The sequence below is a fragment of the Canis lupus genome, chromosome 19, assembly GCF_011100685.1.
Source record: "Canis lupus familiaris isolate Mischka breed German Shepherd chromosome 19, alternate assembly UU_Cfam_GSD_1.0, whole genome shotgun sequence".
NCBI lineage: Eukaryota > Metazoa > Chordata > Mammalia > Carnivora > Canidae > Canis > Canis lupus.
Genome location: NC_049240.1, coordinates 44,749,686 through 44,774,860, shown reverse-complemented (window position 1 = coordinate 44,774,860; position 25,175 = coordinate 44,749,686). Strand labels below are relative to the sequence as shown.

The window sequence follows — 25,175 nt, the reverse complement described above, 5'->3', positions numbered from 1 at the left end:
CCGTGTTGAAAAACAAAAAACTGTTAAAATGTTAACAAAAATGCTGCCAATACCATAAACTATGAAGAGTTAACCTATTAGAAAAAAAAAATCAAATAACTTTTAATTACAAAAGAAATTAAGAAGGATACATAAGAGCATTGCTTATTTTTATTTAGACCACACTAATACCTTCCTCTCTTAGTTGTAATCATGTTATATCTTATAAGTCTTTGGGCCAAGGAGGGGTGGGGAGTATGACTCTGGGCTTATCTTTAAGGGTCAGTGCAGTAAAGCTATCTTATCTATCATGCTTCAGAGAAGGGTGGCTGCTGACTAGCTATAATGCATGTTGCCCGAGGTGGACTTTTTCTCTTTATTCTACCCGTGAAGATCAATGTTGACACTAAATTGCACTAATTTTAACCAGCACATCATTATTATTCCCCAAATCCTATGTCCTATTTCAAAAGCCAGAAACAAATAACTTTCTGAAATCTAAATATTGTTAGCCTCAAGAGTTATTTAAATATTCCGTTTCCCTGTCACTGAAAGGGCTTAAGAAATTAAAAATTTCTGGTAGGAAAGCTCAGTAATTCTAAATTTGGAGTCTTCTTAGTTTCCCTTGTGCCAAGTAATACATCTTGCAAAATCAGTATAATGCTTAAAAACTTTGCACTGCTCTTAAATTGACATTTTTGGGTTTTGACTGCAGAATTTAGAGCTAATCAGGCAGAAATTAAAAATCAGTTGAATGGGTTTTGAGAGGTTTTTATTGTTGTTGTTGTCATTTGTTTGTTTTTGCTTAACAAGTTCCTTGAATGGGTAAAACTATTAGTTTCCTTTTTTTTTGTTTTTTGTTTTTTGTTCTCATAGGAGTCAGTGCAATAGAAGTGGTTGTGGAGCATGGCCTGGCTACTCCTGAAGGATTGACAGTCGACTGGATAGCAGGCAACATATACTGGATAGATAGCAATCTGGACCAAATTGAAGTGGCCAAACTAGACGGTTCCTTAAGAACTACACTCATAGCTGGAGCCATGGAACATCCCAGGGCCATCGCTTTGGACCCAAGATACGGGTAAAAAAGTTTGCCTTTTACGAATTCACTTTGGCATTAAAAAAAAAAAAAAAAAAAAAAAGATCTTTTAAATTAATATTGAATTCAATTATCTCATAAATTATGAGTAGGATTGCTTACCTTGTGCATTGCATATATGTGTATATATGTATAATTATATGTATGTCTGTGTGTATGTATAATTATATATATATATATCAACCAGTCTAAGTTTATTAGCATAAATTTGGTTGTAAGATTGTTTACATAGGTACTTTTTAGAGGCTAGAAATATCTTTTTTCCAAATATGGGCATTAGGCCCTATTGGAAGCGATTGCAACTCAATTCTGAAGCAGTAATTTAATGAATTTCTCTTTGACCTGCCAAAGAGATGCTATAATTGTTTCTAATAGTTGCAAACCACAGGGCCACTCTCTGGTCCAAACAGTCACAGATGTTAACCGCACCACCTCTTATGTATTTTGTAAGTATTTGGAGTCAGTTTCAAAGAAAGTTAGTATAAGCTTGAAGGACTCCAGTGAGGAGACACTGACTGTTGGAAAGACAAGGCACATGATTCTTGAGAATAGGGTCAAATGTTGAGTAACTCAAGTTATTGCGCACAGTGTTCTTTGTGTGTTCCTCTGGGAAGGAGCAGAAGAGAGACGCTGGTTTTAGAGCCAGAAAACCAGGGTTCCAGTTCCTATTTTGTCATTTATTCCCTGGGGAATCTACTCAACTCTATTCTCTTAAATTTCAGTTTTTTTTTCATAAATAATGGATAATATCTTTATTATTTGATTGTTTTTGAGGAGATAATAAATATGTAGAACATAATATGTAACTGAAAATACTTTGTTATTACTGGGAATTATTTATTTCCTTGGTAATTATTTTGTCAATCCAAAACCATTGTCAAGGCTAAAGGTTAGTAGATCAAGAGTTTTTTGGTTTTTGTTTTTTTAGTTTATTTTTATTTTTATTATTATTTATTAATTTTTCTGTCTCTGTACCTGTAAGTAAGACAAAGTCGAGGACACACCAATGAGGAAGGGAAGTCAGCAAGGATGGAGTTTAATGAAGAGAGAAAAGGGAGCCTGTGTTTAAGTCAGCTTCCTGACCACATTTTCTGGCATGTGCTCTGGTGTATGCTTGAGCTCAGAAATCAATAGATTGGGAAGTTTCTTTGTTCTTCCTTTCCTCAGTTCACACTCAGAAAGTAAAGGACCAAAGCAACTTGCCTAGAGCAAGGTTCCAAACTGGCAACTCTCATTAATATGCTTGCTTTACCTCTACGGTGTTTTACATTTATTTGAATCACTGGCCTGAGCTTAAAATACTGAGACGTTTTGTATACAGTCCTGGATTTCTGGCTTCTTTTGAAGAAACAGAGAGACCTGGCAGCAAGGAGCAAAGCAGTAGCTATATCTTTTACCTAAGGATGGGTTCTCTCATTTATAGTTTACACTTTGCCCATTTCATTCATTAATTCCTATAATACCAGTTCACTGGGAAGAGATATGTTTAATGAGAAATTCCTTTGTTAAAACAGACTATTCCTGGGGTTCCTGGGTGGCTCAGTTGGTTGAGCGTCTGCTTCAGCTCAGGTCATGATCCCAGGGTTCTGGTGATAAGGGAAAGCTTGGTTCTTGTCTCATGGAGTCAAAGAATGAATCTCACAGACAACAGAGAGTGAGCAAAGTGATGTAAGTTTATTAAGCAAAGATACAGAGAAAGCTCTCAGAAGGGGAGGGGCCCAGACAGGGTTGCCACAGGGCTTGTAGGGTTGGTCTTTTGGGGTGCGGGGGAGGGTGTGTGGTCTTTAATTGAGAACCTAGCCAGGGAGCCTACGGCCTTGAGATGCAGTTTTGGTTTGAGCAGAGACTACTGGTAACACCTTCATGACTTATTTCTTTGTGGTCTGGGGAGTTTCTGTGATTACTTACTAGCCATTAAAGGGGAATTCTTCCTAACATTTTGGAGCTAGGGAGCCATGTTTATTTTTTCTGTTTTTACTGTCTTATCTTTGTTTTTTGGGGGATGGATAGGAGCCTGATTCTGGGGCCTTTCAGTGTCTTTGGGGTTCATGGGAGCCCACAGATTTCTGGGAGCCTGGCTTTGGGCCTTTCCCTATCTCTCCCTGCCTAGGCCCATCTGCCCTTAACTCCTTCCTACATCACTGGGAGCCAGCCCTTCATCCAGCCCTGAGCTCTGCAATGGGCTCCTTGCTCAGTGGGGAGCCTGCTTCTCCCTCTCCCTCTGCCTACCATTCCTCCTGCTTGCATCTCTCTGTCAAATAAAATATTTTTTAAAAAATTAAGAGACCACTCCTGAGATTGCAAGTAAATTGCTGATCCTGACCCTTTGCTTCCCATAAAGGCTCATCATCAACAGGAGTTTTACACTGAGTGTAACAACTACCAGTGTGAAATTTTTCACCTATAAGAACTATCTAAGTTGTACCAGCACCTGATATACAGGAGAAATGTACTGTATAAGGAAAAGTGATATTTTGGAGAACGTTGTGGTTTTAGCATGTACACCAACATGGTAGAAAAAGTGAGGGCTCTGAAAATTTATAAATGCACACAGTGAGAAAAACAAAAGGAACAAAACAGTCATATGAAAGTTTTGAAAATAGTTTGACCAAACAAAGCAGTAGATCTGGGAATTGCAACTTTATTTTCTATGGCTTTGAACTGACAATGCTTAGGATAAAATCATCTCAGTTTGTAGAATATCCAACCTGAGAGTAGAAAAAAAAAAAAAAAAAAGAAAGAAAAAGAAACAGCACACCACCCACAAATACTATTTGAGTGAAAATATCAGATACTATTCCGGTGATATAAGATCTTTAGAAGTTATCCTATAAGAGTTGAAAGTACAAAAAGCTAGCATCTGAGTAGAAAAAAACCCTCATAATGCTTTTAGGAAAGTTGATGCCTTCCATTACTAATTGCTACCATGAAATTGTAAAAATGATTCATATAATTACAGTCATAATAAGTTTTGTCTTGAAAAATGGGTGAAGAAATATACTTATAAAATTGCTGTTGGCATACATAATCAAAATTCAAATGGCCGTACTAATTCATTCAACTCTAGGAAGAAACCGAAAGGTTGACAAGTTTGGGTGTCGATAGATGATGGGCTTTCTATTGTTAAAAATTATCATACAGCGGATTGATACAATTAAGATATGAAGTTCATATAAATACTTGTAAAGCCTAGCTGTAGCAATTAGATTCAAAAACACAGTACAAATATGAAAATATTTTCAGTTTTGTTTGGGACATTTTATTAAAAAGTCCATAATTATCTTTAAACATTGGACCTTTCATAAAGTAGGCTGAGAGCATAGTAAAAATACATGCAAGCATGAAAACACATGCATACACACACTGAACTGCAAAGCTAAGCACAAGAAAAGCAACATTGAAAAAATAATTTAATTTGATTTAAACTCAGCTTACTGCCTTAGTGCTATCTATTCAAATAGAAACATTAAAATTCTCTTTATTTCTCAAATAATTCATGAAATACATAAAGAAGCTGTGAATCAAAATTGATAGGAGCTCTAAAGACACATTATTTTGAAAATTTTTACTTTAGGATACATCTGGACAATTTTTTTTTTTTTTAGAATTATGGTTTCTGTAAATACTATTATGTTTCCTACTGCATAATAAGCTCTCTAATGGCACACAAAGCTGTTTCCACATTTATGAAATCCTTCACTGCTCTTGGTATATATAATTGTCCCAAATAAATGTTTTTTTAGATAAAAAAAAAAGCATGCATATGCATAGACTTTGTAACTTACAACTTTTGTAACTTACTTTTTGTAACTTACAAAAACAAAGATACACCTGAAAGAATGAAGTATAGAGTAAAAGACAGCTAATGGGTAATATTAGAAGCTTAGTTTACAGTAACAAATGAATACACAAGTTTGCAACCAGCCAAGTTGCTCCTAAGCACAGCTGAGGAGAAACAACAACAACAAAAAAATGAGCCATAGTATCAGGCCAATAAAACATGTTTACATCGTTTGAGTTTCCTTCAGCTACAAAGGTTCTTTGTGACCTTTTTTTTTACAGATGCCAACAAACAAATGTTTTTAATCAACTAGTTTGCTTCCTGGGCATAAAATCCACAGGCCTTCATTTTACATTGTAAGCCATATTTGCCATCATGCCACATCTGTTTAGTATTCTGGGTTTTGACCCAATATCCCAAGTGACAAGTTATTCCAAGATGGCAAATGAGAGTCTTAGGGAGGAACCATTTCTCTCTCATTCCATTTTAAGGGAATGCAGTTATTGTTAAGGTGACCTGAAAGAGTACATGAATCTCCTCTAAACCTCAAGCTTAGTATTAGGGAGTAAGAAGAACCAGGGAGTTCAGAATCTACAAGGGCACTCACTTCAGTTCTTGAATTTTCATTGCCTTTGTACTTGTGGGGCTTCGTGGTGCCTTGCTGGTGTTTAGATTTCATTTGTCATAATAACGACTCTGCTATAGCAATTGCAATTTGTGAAAGCAGATATGGTAATTGTGAAGATTAGTGAAACATCTAAATAAAATTTTAATTTTATCTGGGAATGTTCCTAAATGAAACTAATAAAGACATTGTTGCTTTTAGAAGACCTAAAGATTATAGATAAGTATCCCCTTTTTTTTGCCAAGATCATTTATTTTCACCTTCTGCAGCTTGACCTGATAGATGATAATGGCCCTTTCATGCCTGTAATGATACAAGTTGTTCATGGTCCATTGACCCAATTTAATCCTGATACAGACTAACCCATGAATGCAGGAACTGTAGAATCAGTAGACTGTAGTCTCTTTTTTTTAAAAGCAATTGTGGCCGAATATTTCCATACTTCCTGTAAGAAGAGATAGTCAGTCTTTGTATATTTCAAGAAATAATGATATCATTGAAATGCTAATACATTTTAACCATAAAAAGAAAGTAATAAGAGGAAAATGATTCTTTTAAAATACCACATTATAAAGTATACAAAAGAGTGCCTAGAATTTTATGAAACAATGATCCTTGAAATCAACTTTTTAAATTGATTGTAAACTGACTTACAGTGAAGTTAAGAAAGAACACTTTTAGGGGGACTAATTCTAGAGCATGTTATTTTATACAAAGTATTGGAACTTTCCCCACTTGAATTGATGAAAGATTAGGACCATTATGAGCACTATAGAAGAAACAGCTTAATGCTGCTATGTTTAGTGAAGAAATGAAGAAATCACCTATTTTAGAATTACTCAAATTATCCCAATGTATACTGTTATGGTCCACTGGAAACATACTTGAGAATCTACAGAGCCTATTTCTGGTAAACCTACACAAACCTATGCAGAATTGTAGAGTTGTGTGTTGGAATTTCCAAAACTACGTAAGACAGAAATAGAAAGTTACAAGGGAGACACCAGTTCTCCATTTGTTACTCAGGCAAAGGACAACGCTCAGAAGTTTTTAGGTCATCAATTCAGAGCCTTGCCTAGTTCTGGTGGTGGCTTATCTACAGATACTCAGACTAGCTATGATTCTCAAATTCACTGTTTGTTTTCAGTGATTATTTTTCCTAATCTTGTCCAGACTTTCAAATCTCTCTCCTCTACCTTGTCTGTCAAATACCACCATAAATTTGATTGATGCTATGTTAGCCTTGTTTCTATTTTAAATCTTATTTTTTTTAATCCTAAGTATAAAGGGAAGCTGACAACAACCTGCTGTCAGTGAAAAGATGTGTGCATCCAAAATTAGATTTGTAGTGAGACTCATAATTCATTTCATTCATTGTTTTAAAGACAGCTACTTAACTGAATAGCCTACCAGCTTTATACTAATTAATCTTTGTTCCATTTGCCCTTCATGGCATCATATTGTATATTAAGTAACTTATAAGCAATATATGTATGTTTATATACATGTTGGTATTTCTAGATAATTAGCTTTTTCTCACATAAAACAATCTAATCTTTAAAAATTAGTCTTTTCAGAAAAAATGATATCTAGCCATGAAATTTTATAAATATCCTCTGGCATTTTTGGAATTCTTACAAATTTGTCTATTATACTAATTTTGAGTTATTAGACTTTTAAACTTTTATTATAGAAATTTCTAAATACACAAAATAAGATGAATTATATAATAAACTTCCTCATATCCATTACCTAGCTTCAACAAATACCAGTACATTGTCCCTGATATATTATTTAGTTTTATCCTTTCTCAGGGGTTTACTTAATTTATTCAAATATTGGTGATTAAACAATGAATCATTTGGATCTCATTTTTATGGATATGATCCCACACCAGGGCCATGAAACTACTAAAACTACCCATAAAACTAAAACTTAAAAAAATAAATAAATAAACTCATTTTTGGGGAGTCGTTCTTTGAGATAAACCCAATCCTATGACCTACTCCTTTGAATCCTTTTCTCATGGCTTTGATTTATGTTTACTTTATAAAACGAATCTGCCTCCACATATATGCTGGTGTGACATTTAAACTTGAGCATTCTCTGTCTCTCTTTCTCCATTACTTTTACAATTTTGAAATATTTTGAAATTTTGCATTTAAAAAATAATTTCTATGATTATGTGTTTGTGGCATGCTCATGCAAACACAAATCTTTTGTGTGTGCTAGCCATCCTTTGTGCTAAATTGTTTATGTCTATTACTTCATCAAATGCTCCTAATGAGAATGTATAGTTACAGTTTTTATCTAGAGATGAGAAAATGGAATCTAAGATTAAATATGCTGGAGTAAGTGACAGATACCAGTCTTGATCCCACGTAGTCTGACATGGAAACATATATTGTCATAATCATTTAATAACATTTTGTGGATGACCAGTGCTTCAGAGTTGTCTATAAGCTGCTGCTCTTATCAAGAATATCTACATCTTCCTTCTCTGTTCACCATAGGTTTTTTAACACATGTACTTACTAAATTTACTATTTATTATATTAAATTGTCTTTTATTCATTTCATATTTCAAATTTCTCCATCCTAAAACAGACTATATCCTTCTCAAAAATTCAACTCATGATGAATAGTTTACATCACTCCATATTTCCTATATAAACATAATATTCGAAAAAAAAAGAAGATAGATTGAATTGTATTTTGAATTTTGTTCCAGAAGATTATTTCATTTTCCAAGGTAATTTACCAAATTCATATACTTAAGGATCATTCAAAATATAGAAAAATTAAAAAATAGCAAAATTATTTATAATTATAATGAAGAACAAAGGAACTTTATCATTTCTCACCAAAATATTATCAGAACTGATTAGAGGAAAATTTGCTGGACTGTCACTATCTCTCCTGTTCTATGAGTTCTCCCTTCCCAAATCACCATGCTACTCATTGGATTCTACTACGAAAGTAGAGAAGGCAACTACCATTGTTTGGTTAGCATCCATGCTCCTACTCCTCTACCAGATGTCTTTCCTTTGTTATTTTATTTAGCAACATGACATTGAAGAGTTAGATATTAAAAACGGTCAGAACATTAAAATAAAACACACACACACACATCAGAACAGAAGTTAGACTGCCCAATTTTCCTTCTCTCTCAGCCACTTATTATCTGTGTGACCCAAGTAATTTCATTTCTTTAAGCTTGTTCTCTCATCTCTAAAACATAGATAACTTTAGCCATAGCCCCATGATTGTTTAAATGAGATAATCTATAAAGCACTGAACATAGTTTTTAACATATAATAAGTACTTAAAAAATATAGTCAGTTGTAATGATTGTGGAATTACTGTGTAACTGTATTAAGTATACTATAGAAACATGCATCAGCAGTTTAAACCATTGTCAACTGAACATAAAACATCCACTGCTTAAATTGCGTTAAAAATCAAATGCAGGACATGGGACACTTAATGCCCATTGAGTGGAACTGTTTGTGCATAATGAATTTGTAGAGTCTCAAATAGTATTCAGTTTAAAAAAAAAAAAAGTAATGATCTTTACGCATATGAAAAAATATATTTTAACAATCTCACGTTTGTGTATACCAAAGTATAATGATTTCCTCTGTTTTCCCTCTGTATCCTCTGTTATATGATGTCTTTCATTGCTGTGAATCTAAATATCATCTCCATACTGCTGACATCCCAATTCATGTCTCCACCCCTACCTTCTCTGAACTTCACCCTGGCATACCACACAGCTTCCTGATGTCTTGAAATCTTAAGATAAAAAAATAATTCAAGAGTAAACTTGATTGTTCTTCAAACCCATCCACATTAAATTTCCAGGTCTTAGAATCTGTCCTCTTCCATTTTCCCCATTCCATGTATGGATTCCCTGCAGACCCTCTCCCTTACCCTTATTCCGACTTTGCTGAAACAAGGAACACAGTCACCTATGATTCATTCTTTACTTCATTTCCCTGTATGCAGTCATAAGACAGTTCTGGCAATTCTTCCTCCAAAATATACTTTGAATCCATTCACTTCTCTTCTCTGCCACTACCATATTCCAAACCATTATAATTTTGTTCCTTTATAATAACCACCTGATATACTATACTCTCACCTCACTATCATCCACTTGTATATTATACCATGTTTCCACCTTGCTTACATGTGCTTCTTATTCCCTTGGAATAAAGTCCCAAATAATTACTTTAGCCTGCAAAACCCATTAGATTTTCAAATCCATCTTCTTTTTTCCTCCTTATTCACCACATTGGTCTTATCTCTGTTCTTCATATCACCCACTTTCTTTTCTATTTTAAAGCTTTCATATCTGCTGTTTATTTTGCTTGTCATGCACTTTATACTGTTCTCCTTATCTTTTAGATTCAGTAAAAATACAGCTTCCTCAAAGTGCTTTTTTTTCTGATCACCTTCTCTAAGTAGATCACTTAACTGCTATTCTCTGCCATAATGAAAGTTTCCTTCAGCATACTTTAGAAGCTGCAATTATATATTCATGTGTTTATTTAGTCTGTCTTCTCCACTGGACTCTAAGCCCCAGGTGGGTAGATAATACATCCATTTCCTTTGAGACTGTTCATCTAGCCAGTGTATATATAGCACATAGTATGCACTCAATAAATATTTGTGAACTGAATGGCTGAAAAATAGCATTATTTATTTTTCTTCAGAATTCTTTTCTGGACAGATTGGGATGCCAATTTTCCTCGCATTGAATCTGCCTCCATGAGTGGTGCTGGAAGAAAAACCATCTACAAAGACATGAAAACTGGAGCTTGGCCTAATGGATTAACTGTGGATCACTTTGAGAAAAGGATAGTTTGGACAGATGCCAGGTTTAAAAAAATGATCTTTTTCTTCTGTATTTTCTGTTATCTTCCTCTGATAGCATTTATAAACTGATAGGATGTCTAACATGCATTTATCATGCATACATTAAAATTGGTGGTGATTTTTGGTAGTTTTCATTTTTATGGTGGTGATTTTTGTTTATTTTGTTATAATGGGCTTTTTGTTTCTTTCTATAAATCAGATAGATACCCATAAAATATTTTTTGTAAAATATTTTCCCTGACCTTTATCTAAGTAAAGTGATAATACCAATGGACTATATAAATAAGTTTTGATAAACTGCTGATGTATTTACCTTTCATAGGTCAGATGCAATTTATTCAGCCCTCTATGATGGAACAGCCATGATTGAAATCATTCGAGGTCATGAATACCTTTCCCATCCCTTTGCTGTGTCTTTATATGGGAGTGAGGTCTACTGGACAGACTGGAGGACCAACACATTGTCAAAAGCCAATAAGTGGACAGGACAGAATGTCAGTGTGATTCAGAAAACCAGTGCACAGCCATTTGACCTTCAGATATACCACCCCAGCCGTCAGCCCCAGGGTAAGTGCTGGTTGTGAAATAACAACCCAGAAAGTATTTTTCACCTTAATCATATAATATTTGAACTGTAAAATAACTTCTATAAGTTAATAGTTTATATATATTGTATTATGGAAGTGATTCCAACCTTTATTTTAATTAGCTCAGAATATTTTTCTTTTCATTTCTTTCACATAGCAATAAAGAAATATTAGAAAGTAAGAGTTTTATACAAAGTCCCTATATTTTTAGTCAGTAAAGGGTATCAGTAAAGGGTGCTGCAGGAAGTTGTAGAAGGTGTTGAGATTTGGAATCTATCACCTAACTATGTTCAGATAATTAGATGAGAACACCAAGGACACAGTGACGTTTGCCCTCAAATGGTCCCTGTGAAGTATATTGGGAGGAGAAGGAACAGTGTGTAAGAAAGAATGGAGCATCTGCTTGAGCTTTGCTATTTTAAGACAATTAAGTTCATGTGAGCATGTGTGCCACCTCTCCCCATATATTCCACATTTTGGTTCAATAGTAATCTCCATCCCAACTTTGTGATTTCATTTCTTCTGCTCAATATTTTCCAGATGTTCTTAATTCTAAGTCTTTATTTTTGCTTTTTTTCCCCTATGGGATAGTATGGCCATTTGGTGTAACATCAACTCATCCTTTCATACTTCTTGATGGAGCCTTCCCCTTTCTAATGTGTATCATAACCTATGAGAATCTCATTCCAATGCAAATAATGTTTTCTTATCATTAACATATTTTTACTTGAAACATCTGATGCTCAGATGACAACTGTTCCCTAGAGGATACATTTTCTTCTTTTCTCCCTCTCTCAGTGTAGAGTAGATAGATCTTCCACTTCCAGAAATGTGTTAGTGTTTCTGGTCTTATGGACTTCACTTCAAGCCTTATTTTAAATTTGTGCTATATTCTCTTCACCTAGATGTAACTAAAAATTCTCACCTCTGTGGTCCATTGCTATCATTTTTCTTTCTTCAATACGTGACATTCCTTCTCTATCGATACTATTTTTTCTACCAAAATTTCCTCATCGGTAAAATTTTCTGTGCCCTCTCTTTGACAGAATCTGGATCTAGTTCTCTTTCCACTTTCAGTTTCTCAGCTTCAATTTTCTTTTTTTCTTTTTTTTAAAGATTTTATTTATTTATTTATTCATGAGAGACACAGAGAGAGGCAGAGGCATAGGCAGAGGGAAAAACAGGCTCTCTGCAGGGAGCCTGATGTGGGACTTGATCCAGGCCCCATGAGCACACCCTGAGCTGAATTGAAGGCAGATGCTCAACCACTGAGCCACCCAGGCATCCCATAGCTTCAATTTTCTTAAATAGATCCTTCTTTGTCATGCAGGAGTTTCTATACAACATGTACTATGTGAGCAATCATGTTAATCCTTTTCTATAGCCCTTAATTCCCTTGCTCCTTTCATCCTACAAACTTAAACAACATAAGGACATTAAGGGGAGAAAATACAGCTTAATCACTTTTGTGCTTAATAGGCATTCGGTAAATATATTGGATTTAATTAAATTGAAATAAAACAGGAAATCATGATTCTGACCAGCAATGGGCCACTAGTACAGTAAGAAAAATATATTATTTTCTAAAAACTTCCTTCAGTATGAGAGAGTATCTAGTCATAAACACTATATGTTGATGACAAGCACAGGGTTGATTTTAATTTTTATAAGTGCAAAAATATGTACTTATGTATTTTTGTGCCCCAGAGTGGTACTTTTTGGGAACTGTAATTTTTATGTTTAGAGTAATTTAGATGAATTGGACCATGAAAAATGGCCTGGGTTTATGTATTACAACAGCCCCCTTCCCAAAATAGGATAAATGTATTTTCATTTCCTAACTATCTGATTTGGCCACATTGACGTAAGCCCTAGCAAATTGACAGAATGGAAATGAAAATGATACTTTCAAGGTCTTTTGACATTTTCGTATATATAGAAAGGATGTGAAGCATTCAATGAAGAATAGACCCTTCCTTCATAGTTTCACTTTCTGTGATCATATTTGGTCCAGAAACAAAAAAACTCTCCTTCTGAACTATCAGTAGAAGGTCAGTAGTGCCCTAACACTATGTTACAATGCATACGTCATTCACTTCACTTCATCTCATCACATAGACATTTTATCGTCTCGTATCATCATAAGCACAAGGGTGAGTATAGTATGATGAGATATTTTGAGAAAGAGAGATACCACATTCACATAAATTTTATGATAGTATACTACTAGAGTTATTCTACTTTAGTTATTATTGTTAATCTATTACTGTGCCTAATTAATAAATTAGACTTTAGGATAGATATGCACCATAGGTATGTGTGTATAAGAAAACACATGGTATTATCCATGATTTCAGGCATCTACTTGGGATGTCTCCTCGCCAGAAAAGGGGAGATTACTGTAATTCATTTGGAGATGGAGAGATTTTCTTGACATCTTTACTTAACTTGAAAGATGATTTATATGAGACTCCTCCAATTTGCATAAAATAAGGAAATTTCTACTCTGTAGATTGATTTAACATAGAGGATCAGGGCTGATATATTCTGGTCTTTTATATGCTTTTAGAGAATGTCACCTATAGTGAGACCTTGCTATTTCCTAAATGAAATTCAGTCAGTTTCCAATTTTGAGAATGATCAGAGAACATTCCACTTTTCCCCATTATAAGGATCACTGAGCATATAACAATCATTATCCATCCTGTTTATCTGCTTCAGTGAAGTAACACTTCCATTGCTAGGGTAAAAACTTTTTTAAAAAGATGCAGAAATGTACTGACTATTTTATTACCAGGGTAGAATTATAGTAAAAGTGATGACAAAGGTACATTGTTAACACTACTAAAATAATAATAGCCCTCTGTTTTCTGGTGAATAGTAATGTGAAGCTCATGAAAAAATAATTAATTTTAAAAATACGTGACATTTAGTGCTATAAAATGGAAATATATCTTTAAAAAATTAAAGAAATAAAGGTTAGAAATATTCTTTGAAATTATCTGATCCTCCAAGTAGGAAATTAATGAATGTTTTAACACCAGTTATCATACATTCATCTTGTGCATAAATTTCTAGGCTGATTATGAACACTTAGGCAGAACTTTTAAAAAACGAAAATGTATTTTAGATCTTTGGTTCCTAATGTAATTTTTAAATGAGATTAAGAAGAAACAAGGAGCAATTGTCTGTATTTATTTATTTATTTATTTATTTATTTATTTATTTATTTATTTATTTATTTTTTAATTGTATGAGGTTGCTGAACTTAGAGATAATGGCATGGCCTTGGGAGCTTGACTGCTTAGGTTCAAACCCAAACCCTATAATTCACTAGTTGTATGATGTCAGGCCAATTACTTAATTTCCTTAGGCCTCAGTTTCTCAAATAAATAAATAAATCTTAAAAAAAAAATAGTTGTTGAAATCAATCATTTTTCTAACCTCCTTTTGTTGAAATTTAGGTTTCATTACTTTTCTTGAGACCTTTTGAATACCTATTATCTCATATTTAAATAACTCATATTGGGCTTAACATCACATTTTTCTATACGTAGCAATTTGTTGAAAGAAAATTATAACAAAAATGTGAATCACAACTCTAAAGAAGAGCAATAGGGTTGATTTTTTCTATCAAGAGAATTCAGGTGTAGTCAGATGACTAGACTATTCAAGCTACTCTCAAATGTACACCCATTTTCCCAGGGCCTAGAGCAACAAACATCCTGATGTTTTATATTTATAGTTGTTTCAACAGAGATGTTGAATATCACAGTAATAAATAAAACTATCACTGTTATTATACTATTATGTGCCATTTAGTTGTCATTTTTTTCCCTAATAATTAGAACCATCTAACCAGATAGTTGTTTCCACCTTCTATGAGAAAACTGAAGCTCAAGAAAGTGAAATAGACTGGCTCAGAGTAATAAATTTCATCAAAGTTAACACCAGGGCCCCAATGATCATAATCAACCCCCCAGTCCATGCTTCATTGTTTTCTAAATTAAAAAAACATTTTTTTAAGTAAGTTTCATGCCCACCATGGAACCCAAAATGGGGCTTGAACTTACAGCCCCCAGATCAAGACCAGAGATGATCCTCCAGATCCTGGAGACCTGAGATCGAGTCCCACATCAGGCTCCCTGCATGGAGCCTGCTTCTCCCTCTGACAGTGTCTCTGCCTCTGTGTGTGTGTGTGTGTGTGTGTGTGTGTGTGTGTGTGTATCTCTCATGAATAAATAAATAAAATCTTAAAAAAAAAATCTGAATCTCTGTAACAGCATTCCTTCAATTTTGATGAGAACATACAACTGTTCCAAAATAATTGTCTTAATTTTAAGTATAAAATAATAAAGAATAAGGTCTGGAGAGTAAACATTTTTTAAATATTTTATTTATTTATTCATGAGAGAGAGAGAGAGAGAGAGAGAGAGGTGCAGAGACACAGGCAGAGGGAGAAGCAGGCTCCATGCAGGGAAACCGATGTGGGACTCGATCCCAGGTCTCCAGGATCAGGCCCTGGGCCGAAGGCGGCGCTAAACCGCTGAGCCACCCAGGCTGCCCTCCTTCTCTTTTTTTGTGACCAAATATTATACATATGTGTATGTATATATACCAGGTTTTCTTTATCCATTCATCTATTGATAAACATTTAGATTGTCTCCATGTCTTTGTAAACAGTGCTGCAATGAACATGGGAGTGCATATGACCTCTCCTGTACCAAAAAGCAAAGCAAGAAAGTTTAGAGTAAAATAAGGATACAAAGTAGTGATTTATGTTGACAACTACTGTAGGGACTGAGGACAAAAATTTGAATATAAAATATTGGGAAATTTGGAATAAGAATTTTACATACCATATACTGTACTTTCACACTGGCTAAGATAATCACATTTTATTCCCATATGCTTTTGGAAGATTTATATATACTCATTCTATTCCACTGATTGGATTGATAACTAGACACTTAAACCTAAGTTCTCTATTTCTACATCTAGTGTGTATTGGCAATAATAGTACAGAGTTGATACTTATGTCCACCTACTGAATAAACACATAGGGAGGATGTTGTTTCCTTAGCATAGAGAGAAGTTGTATAAATAAATATATTTATTGCTTTTATAATAAGCGAGAACACCAAAATCATAATTTCCCTTTAAGGTGGAAATTAATAATAAACATTTATGAGGCAATCTAATTTAAATATATTTTAACAGTAAAACACAGCTATTAATTGAATAAATTTTGAGTGCACTAAAAAAACAACAGCAGCAACAGCAAAGTTGATCATAAACCATATTTGAGAAAGATGTTAGTTTTGTTTAGATAATGAGATCTGGGCTTATATGATTGAGTATTAAATTAAAATTATATCATCATCCTGACTTTCTGATAATAAGGAAGGTATGCACTTATATTGTGTTTTTATTAGTCTTTTACAGGTATTACTCACTCTCAATCTGCACAGAGATTTGCAGGAAATAATTCTCCTTTTGAGAGGCTTTCTCACTTCAAAGCCACATACCAATCTTTACAAAATTCAGATTTCACCTCCTGCATGTTCATGCTTAATACTGCTTGAACTCCCTTGAACAAGCACTTAGAGCTTGTATGATTATTTAATATTTTCCTAACTCTCTTTTATTTTCCCAACTACATTATAAAATATTTGAGTAAAGGAGTGTCACTTACTTATTTATGTCAACTACATAGCTAAATTATTTATAATAATATTAGTAATTGTAATGATATTAGCGTTTGACACTTGCTAATTTTCATTGCAATTCTATGAAGAAGATTTTAGCAACAGTTTTACCGATAAGGAACCTAAGGAAGACAAACACTAAGTGATTTAGTCAAGGTCTAATAGCCTGAGCATGTTTGTTCAGTTATCTGACGTTAAGGAAAGTGACCTCAGAACTCTTGCCTTAACCACTACACTCTATAGGCAGAAGTCATGGAGTTCATGTTTGAAATTCTCCTTGGAATTGTTATTTTGTGTCACCACAGTCAAGTTTTGTGGACATTTACAAGGGACAAACTAATTCTTACCTTCCTGGAGTTTATAGTCTAGAAGTAGAACAGACTAAACTAAAAACGAGGATCAATAAAATAAATGTTACCATGGTTGGATTTTGAATGTAAAAGAGTATATGTATTTTTAAAAGCAATAGGGTGAGGTCCTAAAATACCTTGGGCTGGTCTAGTTCAACCCATCTGTCACTCGCTAGACTTATCAGGGGAGGCAAATAATTAACTTCTGGAGTCTCATTTCCTCATTTGTAGGTTGAAGCAAGCTAGAGGTAAAGAGTGAATAAATGGGAAACAGATTGGGCAGGTAGCAGATCATGGTGGGATTTAAATGGTTCTTTCAAGGAATTTTAATTTTTGTCCTCTGGGATATGCAGTTCTAATGATTTCACACTTGAATGTGCATCCAAATTACCTTCAGGGATCCCTGAAACACCTCCCACTAAAACACAGATTTCTGGGCTGTACTTGAAAAGCTTTTGATCCAATAGGTCAGGGATATGGCTTGAGATTTTGCCTAAAATGCTTACTGTTGGGCTTTTCACAAAGTTTGTTGATTCCTGCCTTAAATAAATCCCATGGGCTTTGTCATATTTTGATCATGAAGCCAATTATAGAAACTAGAAAAACAAAGCCATCTCAAATTCTTCCTTTCCTTTTCAATCTCTCCCACTCCACAACTTCTATTACTATTATCATTTTTTTAAATTGATTTTACTTCCAAGTGTATCTCACTCATACCATTCTCTCTGCTTTTATGACCATCTCCCAGATTTTGGCATCAGCTACCTCCTGATCTATAGAAGTAGCCTCCTTATCAGTCTCCTACCTGTAGTGCTCTCTCCACAATCCATCCTTCACACAGATGGAGTCAAGTTTCTAAGCACTCAGCTCTGCTCTTTTCACTCCTTTGGCCACATATTTAAAACTTATTTTCTCCTTCACTTAGGACTGTGGTACTCTAGGCAATATCAGCATCCTGTGGGAACTTGTGAAAATGCTTGGAACTATGGTATCTTACTTTAAGAAAGATAAAGACATAAATGTATTCATTGGATTTGGTGACTTAAGTACAGGCAGCCATTATTTAGAACAATTTCAGTGGATTTGTTTGCCTATGTCCTAGTGATCCTAAGTATGTCTGAAGCTAGATATTATTATGAATTTTCAACTCTTTTTACTAAAAAATTATTAAACAAAAGAACTATGTTTTTAAGTTACACATGTAAGTGTGAAAAAGAACCTTCATAATAATTAGCTTACGCTAATTAATTACAACAGTTAATTAATTAATTACAACACTAATGTTGTAATCAGGAGGAAGACTCTAGAGCCAGACTGTTTCGGTTCACATTTTAATTTTATCCTATCCTGACCGCATGACCATTACCTATCCTAGTTTCTTCATCTGTAAAATGGAATCATTGCAGAAGATTAAACACATTAGTTTCTTTTTAAAGCACTTAGAAGATACCTGGCAAATACAAAGCACAATATAAATGTTGTTAAGTAAAGAATAGATAGAAAAATAGACAGATAGATGGATAGATGGATAGATAGATCGATAGATTGATAGATAGATAGACACACACACAATTTCCTTAGTTGCTTTCTTTTACCCATCAGTATCCCTCCCCACCCTTGTAAGAGGAGTTGTTTGTAAACATGGAGAAAGTAACTTTCTTCTTTTATATGCAAATCTTCTCCCATCCAGCAGACTGTACTTCTCAGTGTCCTCTCTCAGCTCAAAGGTGATTTGAAGTTGTGATTTGATATCAAGTGGAGTTCAGTATTTTTCATGAATCCAGAAAGATTCCACCACACTGATGATGTTGCTGTTGTTGTTTTCAGTTTTCTTCTGTATTTCTTTAGCTGCTGTGATTGCAATTGTTCCTGAAATAATTCAAGTATATGATTGTCACTTTAAATATAGAGTGTGGCAAATAATTTATTTATTAGACTTGCACTAATTACAGATGTTTTCCCTTTCTGAAGAAACTTTTATCTTTCTGAAAAGAACTCAATTCAGTGGGGACCTAATAAATATTTGTCTATATAAATAGTACTGTTTTCTGGGAACCATTTTATTTTACTTTCAAAGACAAGCTACTGACTCAATCATCCCTTTCAATTTTGTTCTTGAAATCCATAGTGACTGGCAAATGTGCAAACTATTTTATATAACATATTAATGACAATATCCCTTGGCAAAATCAAAACCCAGAGACAAAATGAATGAGACATGAAGAATTTATTCCCAGTTACAACAAGAATTAGATTAATTAGATTAAAAAAATTATACTCGAAGGCAGTATCCATCCCACACCCCTGCTTTGTAAAGCATCCATAAATCGTTAAAAGAATGAATAAGTTTAAGGGAATTGGTTCATTTAGAGGGTTAGTATGTATAATGGTTAGAAGCTCATACTCTAGAATCTGAAACCTATTTCCCTCTTAATAGTTCTGTGATTGTAAGTCCTTTTTTACCCTTTTGAAAATTAAGTTTACTCTTCTATAAAATGGGGATAATTTATTTTTATAAATAGAACTGACTTGTAAGAAGAATAAAGGAAATAAGGTTTACAAAGCACTGAGCACATTTTCAAGCATATTGTGATAAAAATGAATTATTCCATTTTGGAACCTTTACTCTTCCTATCAATTTTTATCTCAATTGCCTATTATGTTATGACAATATAAGGAGAATTGTGGTCTGTTTCTCAAAGAGTAGCTTTGACATTGAAATGATATAAGAGCCTACAATTGCTTCAGAAAAATATTTCTATAGAAAATGAAACTTTTATTTACAATATTTGTATGAAAATTAGCTTATCTTATTTTGAAAAAAAATGGATTCTAGATTCTAAGAATATTAATAATAGCATTGCTGCTGTAGGGTACAAAATGTCACTTTTAAAACTTAAGAAGGAGGAATTCCATTTGGAGTTGTAAATATATTCAATCATAGGCTACATTTATCAAATTAATAAAAAGGTTTAAGAAAAAAAAGAAATACTCGTGAAACCATGTTTCAATGTGATGGAAGTGAATCTCAATTATTTATAAATCACTTAAGCTGTCTAGTTCTACAGTTTACATATCAAGACCTAACTACCTGTCATAAAAACCAAATTGCCTCTCTTTCCACATATTTATGTATTTATTTAAATGTACATGTATGTAAATGTATATATACATATATCTGTATGTATATAATTTATGTGTCCTTCTATCCTACATATTAATGGTATTAAAAATATTGTTTTTCCTGTTTTGTTTTCTTTTTTGAGAGGGAGTAGAGTGTAGGGGCAGAGAGAGAGAATCTTATACAGGCTCCACGCCTAACATGGAGCTGGATGTGGGGCTAGATCTTACAACCTTGAGATCATGACCTGAGCCGAAATTAAGAGTCAGACCCTTAACCAACTGAGCTACTCAGGCACCACATCCCCTACTTAAAAGTATCTCTTTATTTCAAATATTTATATACTGTCAATGGGGGATTTATTTAATTTTGTGTGAATTCTATTTTAAAATGAAAATATTTCTAAAAATATTTAGCTGATGTGAAATAGTTAAATCAAAAAGGCTTTCACCTTTACTTGTAGTTGGTATCAGCAACTTTGAAGAGATGCAAATTGAAGTGAAGTGAAGTGAAAGGGCAGATGATAGCAAAGCAAGGAGGAATTTTTGAGATTTGAGTAAACCTGTGGGGCCTCTAGAATGAGGTGCTTAGAACTTCATTCAGTACTAAGAGCTTGGTAGAAGAGAAAAAGGAAATGAACAATGGAGAAGAAAAATGAGAGTTGAAACAAGCCAAAGACATGTTGCTACCTCATTCCAACTATTGATATAAAAAGACACAGTGGAACTCATTTTCTCCTCTTATAATTTTTTTTTTCCTGTAACACATGGTCCTCTCCTCTGGGTACCAATTATATAGACTAGCACCCACTTTAGTTTCTTAATGAATCCTTCTGTGTTATCTTAAAACCATATTATAAATTAATGGGTTTTGTTGGTTCATCTGAAAAATTTGATTACCATTTCTATTATTATTTCTTTGGCAAAATATAACAGAAATATCGAACAACTAACATGCAACTTATATGCAGGTAGTAAGTACATTATATGTACTTACTACTTATATGCAGGTAGTACATTATAAATTGCTACTTTTTAAATATGTACTCTCCCTTGGAGCACTAGAAGAGATTAGTAAAAAAGGAATCATCAAAATTCTTTCTTCCTCAGTATGCTATTTGATGTACTTGCCTAAGTCTTGTGAACCTAAGTAATTGAGAGCTCTGAATTCATTGAAATCCACTAAATACTGAATCCATGGTCCTACTCCAAGGTCAGGACTTTTCAGCCTTTCCATTGTTCACATTTTCCATCAGATAATTCCTAGTTGTGGGGTGGAGAGGGCCTTTCCCTTGTATTGCAGGAAGTTTATTAGCATCCCTGGCTACTAGTATTCCAGTACTATCCCCAGTCAACCAAAAATGTCTCCACACACTCCCAAAAGTCCCCTCAGTGGGTGGGTAGGAGATCCCCACTAACACCATCACCAGTGGTTGAAAAACCACTATTTTAGATAAGAAGGATTTTTGCAATTATCAAATTATCATAAACACAGAAATTTTGATGCTTATTCATTCAAATCATACAGCAAGTACAATAAATAGCAACCGAATTAAGATATCAGAAAGATACCTAAAGTCACTTCTTCAGAATAACTGAAAACTCATTGGTATTTTAAGATACATATCACCACTAAATGTAACATGATATTACATGTTTGTTTTTATCCTTTTAAAAAGGACTTTGCACAAATAAATGGAAATAGTATTTGAGGCTTTTAGAATTTTTCTCATTGAAATACAGATATTTTATGGAAGATCAGATAAGATGTTTTGGACATTTTATTTTCTACTTCATAAAACTAGAGTCCAGTATAAAATTAATCCATAAAATATGTTATAATTTGGTGAAAGAAGCTACTACAATTGCTGGGATCTGGTGAAATTAAAGCAATAAGTATATCTTTCACTTGCACATATTTTATTATATGTGTATGTTTTGAATAAGGAATTCATTCTACTTCTTCAATATCAAATGTTAAAATTATAGTTTGAAGGTATTTGTCAAAAGTAAAATAGAATTTGAGATTAGTGTTTAATTGTAAGATCCTTCTGAAAATAACATTTCTTTAAAAATATTAAATTATTTCCTAAAAGGAAAATTATAATATAGATAAATCATTTTATTATATCAATAATTATTTTGTACCAATAAAGTTTATTAACAGGATGAATATTAGTTAATATTAAAAAACTGACTACATGGGAGGGAAAAAAAATCTTCCCCTTATCTCGCAAATTGGATCCTGGCATTCTGCTTTGAGCAGAATTTTATTAGGTAAATAAATATTTTATATTACATCAATGTTTGCATGCATTTTATTCAAATTTAATGGATAAAATAATTATTTGGGTTTAAAGGGTTTATTTTGCTGGTGAGAAATGGATTACAATTAAACATGGCATACATGAAATATGAAATTATCTTTAATGATATTGTTTTCTTCACAGAGCATGCATCAGTCTTATGTGATTGCATAATTAACATTTGGTTATCCTATAAAGCATCGTAATTATACTTTATTTAGTCTCTTTACCTACAGTTATGATGTACTTTAAGTTAACTCACTTTCCAAATATTTGGATTCCTGACTCTTTAGAACATATCCCACATACACTGATGAGCATGCATATGATTCCAAATGTCTTTATGTCTAACAGAGTAATAGGGACGCCTGGGTGGCTCAGCAGTTTAGTGCCTGCTTTTGGCCCAGGGTGTGATCCTGGAGTCCTGGGATCGAGTCTTGCATCAGGTTCCCCACGTGGAGCTTGCTTCTCCCTCTGCCTATGTCTCTGCCTCTCTCTCTCTCTCTCTCTCTCTCTGGGTCTCTCATGAATAAATAAATAAAATCTTCTAAAAAAATATGTCTAACACAGTAATAGATACCAGAGAAAATTTATTAAAATACAATATATTATATGTATAAGTCATAGTTCCTGCAAACATGAGACTGTTACTCAAGCTCAGATATTAACAAATTAAGGCCCCCAGACTAACTCAGCTTCCTGACTCTTCTATAAGTAGAGTTTTATTTGAATATAGTCAAACCTTTTGATTCACATATTGTTTTATGGTTGCCTTTGTGCTACAGTAGCAAAGTAGGATAGCTACTATGAAAGGCATAAGGCCTGCAAAGGTGAAAATATTTACTGTCTGGCCTTTTACAGAAAAAGAAAAAAGAAACAAAATGCCTATCTTTGGTTTATCAGTATATATAGACATAAAATCTCTGAATATAAGTCACGGATAATTAGAAACCAGGACAGTAAACAATACATTGCTTAATGCCTTGTGTAGTTAATAATTAAAACTAATATTCAGTGATGGAAGAAGTCAGCATTTGCTACCTTCTGTTAGAATGTATTAGAAACTGTTTTGTGGAAGAAAAATGACTGAAAGAAACTCATGAAGAAAGGTTAAGATGTTGGTGATGAAATTCTATGAGGGAAGTATACCATGTGGAAGTGGAAAAGGACAAAATATAGATATTCAGAGAACAATGAGGAGCTGATTTGAGCATGTGGATCATGTGTATGCAGAAGAAAAGCAGGCATAGAGTCTGGAAGAGTGGTGTCTTAGAGTGATGGGTGTATTCTGAAGCAGTACTACGCAGCACCAGTTACAAGGCCACTCACCTTTGAGTTCATTCAAAGGTGACGAAACAAATTATGTTGGAAGAGGAAAGGTAAAAATGGAGAGAAGGAAACATATATTAGGGAAACTCAGATAATAATTGATAACTCATTAAATATGGTAGTGAAAGAGAAGTGAAAAAAATGTTCTGAAATTAAAGTTTAGTGAGTTTGGAAAGCTGAGAACGTCTTTAACCAAAATAAACATAATGAATCAGGATAAAACAAAATAAACAAACAAAAAACACCTAGAGGTTAAAGAGCAGAAGATAAACCGCCCTGGCCAGTGCCAAAGAATCATGGGGGAATTGGTAGGAGGTAAGATTGAGATTCTGTGAGGTAGATAGTGGGAAGCCAAACAAAATTTTTCAGCAAGGCAGCTATAAGATTAGAAGTCTGTGTTTTAGAAGGATGAATGTATGGGATGGAGAGAAAGTAGAATTTTTCCCATCTCTTGGATACAAATAAATGGGCTGGGGTAGCCCAGGTGGCTCAGCAGGTTTAGCGCCACCTTCAGCCCAGGGCCTGATCCTGGAGACCCGGGATGGAGTCCCATGTCAGGCTCCCTGCATGGAGCCTGCTTCTCCCTCTGCCTCTCTCTCTCTCTCTCTCTCTCTTTCTCTCTGTATGTCTCTCATGAATAAATAAATAAAATCTTTTTTTTAAAAAAATAGGTTGGCCTTGGTCTTGTAGGAGTTTACAGTGTGTGTATTGATATTGGATTCTGCAGTAGTATTTCTTATAAAATAGCTAATTGCTTTATATCAGGTGTTGGCAAACCTTTTCTGTAAAGAGCCAGATGATAATTTTAGGGCTTTGTGGACCATAGGATCTCTGCTGAAACTGCTCAACTCTGCTGTTGTTGTGTAAAAGCAGCCATAAACAATGAGTAAACTAATGAGTACGGCTATGTTATAATAAAAGTTTATTTACAAAAACAAGCAGTGGATTATATTTGGCTCTGGGGAAACTATTTGCTAATACCTGCTTTAAAATATTAAAATGTGAGTTTGTGAATCGAATTTCTTAATTTGGTAAGTTGATGTCTGTTTGATTGTGTGACTAGAAAGAAGCTAAAAATATTTGACCACATTATTTCAAATAGACTAGAGATAAAAATGGAAAGTAAAAAGTCTTTTGCATTTTGCATACTGAGGAAGCACAAAGTACTGTGAATATTATATTATAATGTTATCATTAATAGAGATGGGCTGCAAAGCCAACGTAATTTGTTACTTTATTGTGCATTTAGAAAGTAAACATTTTATTTTTACTTTTAAAAATATTTTATCAGGGAACCTGGGTGGCTCAGTGGTCAAGCATCTGCCTTCAGCCCAGGGCGTGATCTTGGTGGAGGTCTTGAGATTGAGTCCTGCATCGGGCTACCTGTGGGGAGCCTGCTTCTGTCTCTGC

The 25,175-nt window shown here is 33.9% G+C and overlaps 1 protein-coding gene across 1 annotated transcript in view; it reads left to right on the top strand.

Moving 5' to 3' along the window:
• Positions 1-25,175, top strand: part of LRP1B (LDL receptor related protein 1B) — a 1,959,891-nt gene that overhangs the window by 1,294,064 nt on the left and 640,652 nt on the right. The window contains exons 25-27 of the mRNA XM_038565111.1: positions 856-1,060; positions 10,203-10,367; positions 10,688-10,932. Of these exons, the coding sequence (XP_038421039.1) occupies positions 856-1,060; positions 10,203-10,367; positions 10,688-10,932 (615 nt within the window). The remainder of the gene's footprint in view (positions 1-855; positions 1,061-10,202; positions 10,368-10,687; positions 10,933-25,175) is intronic.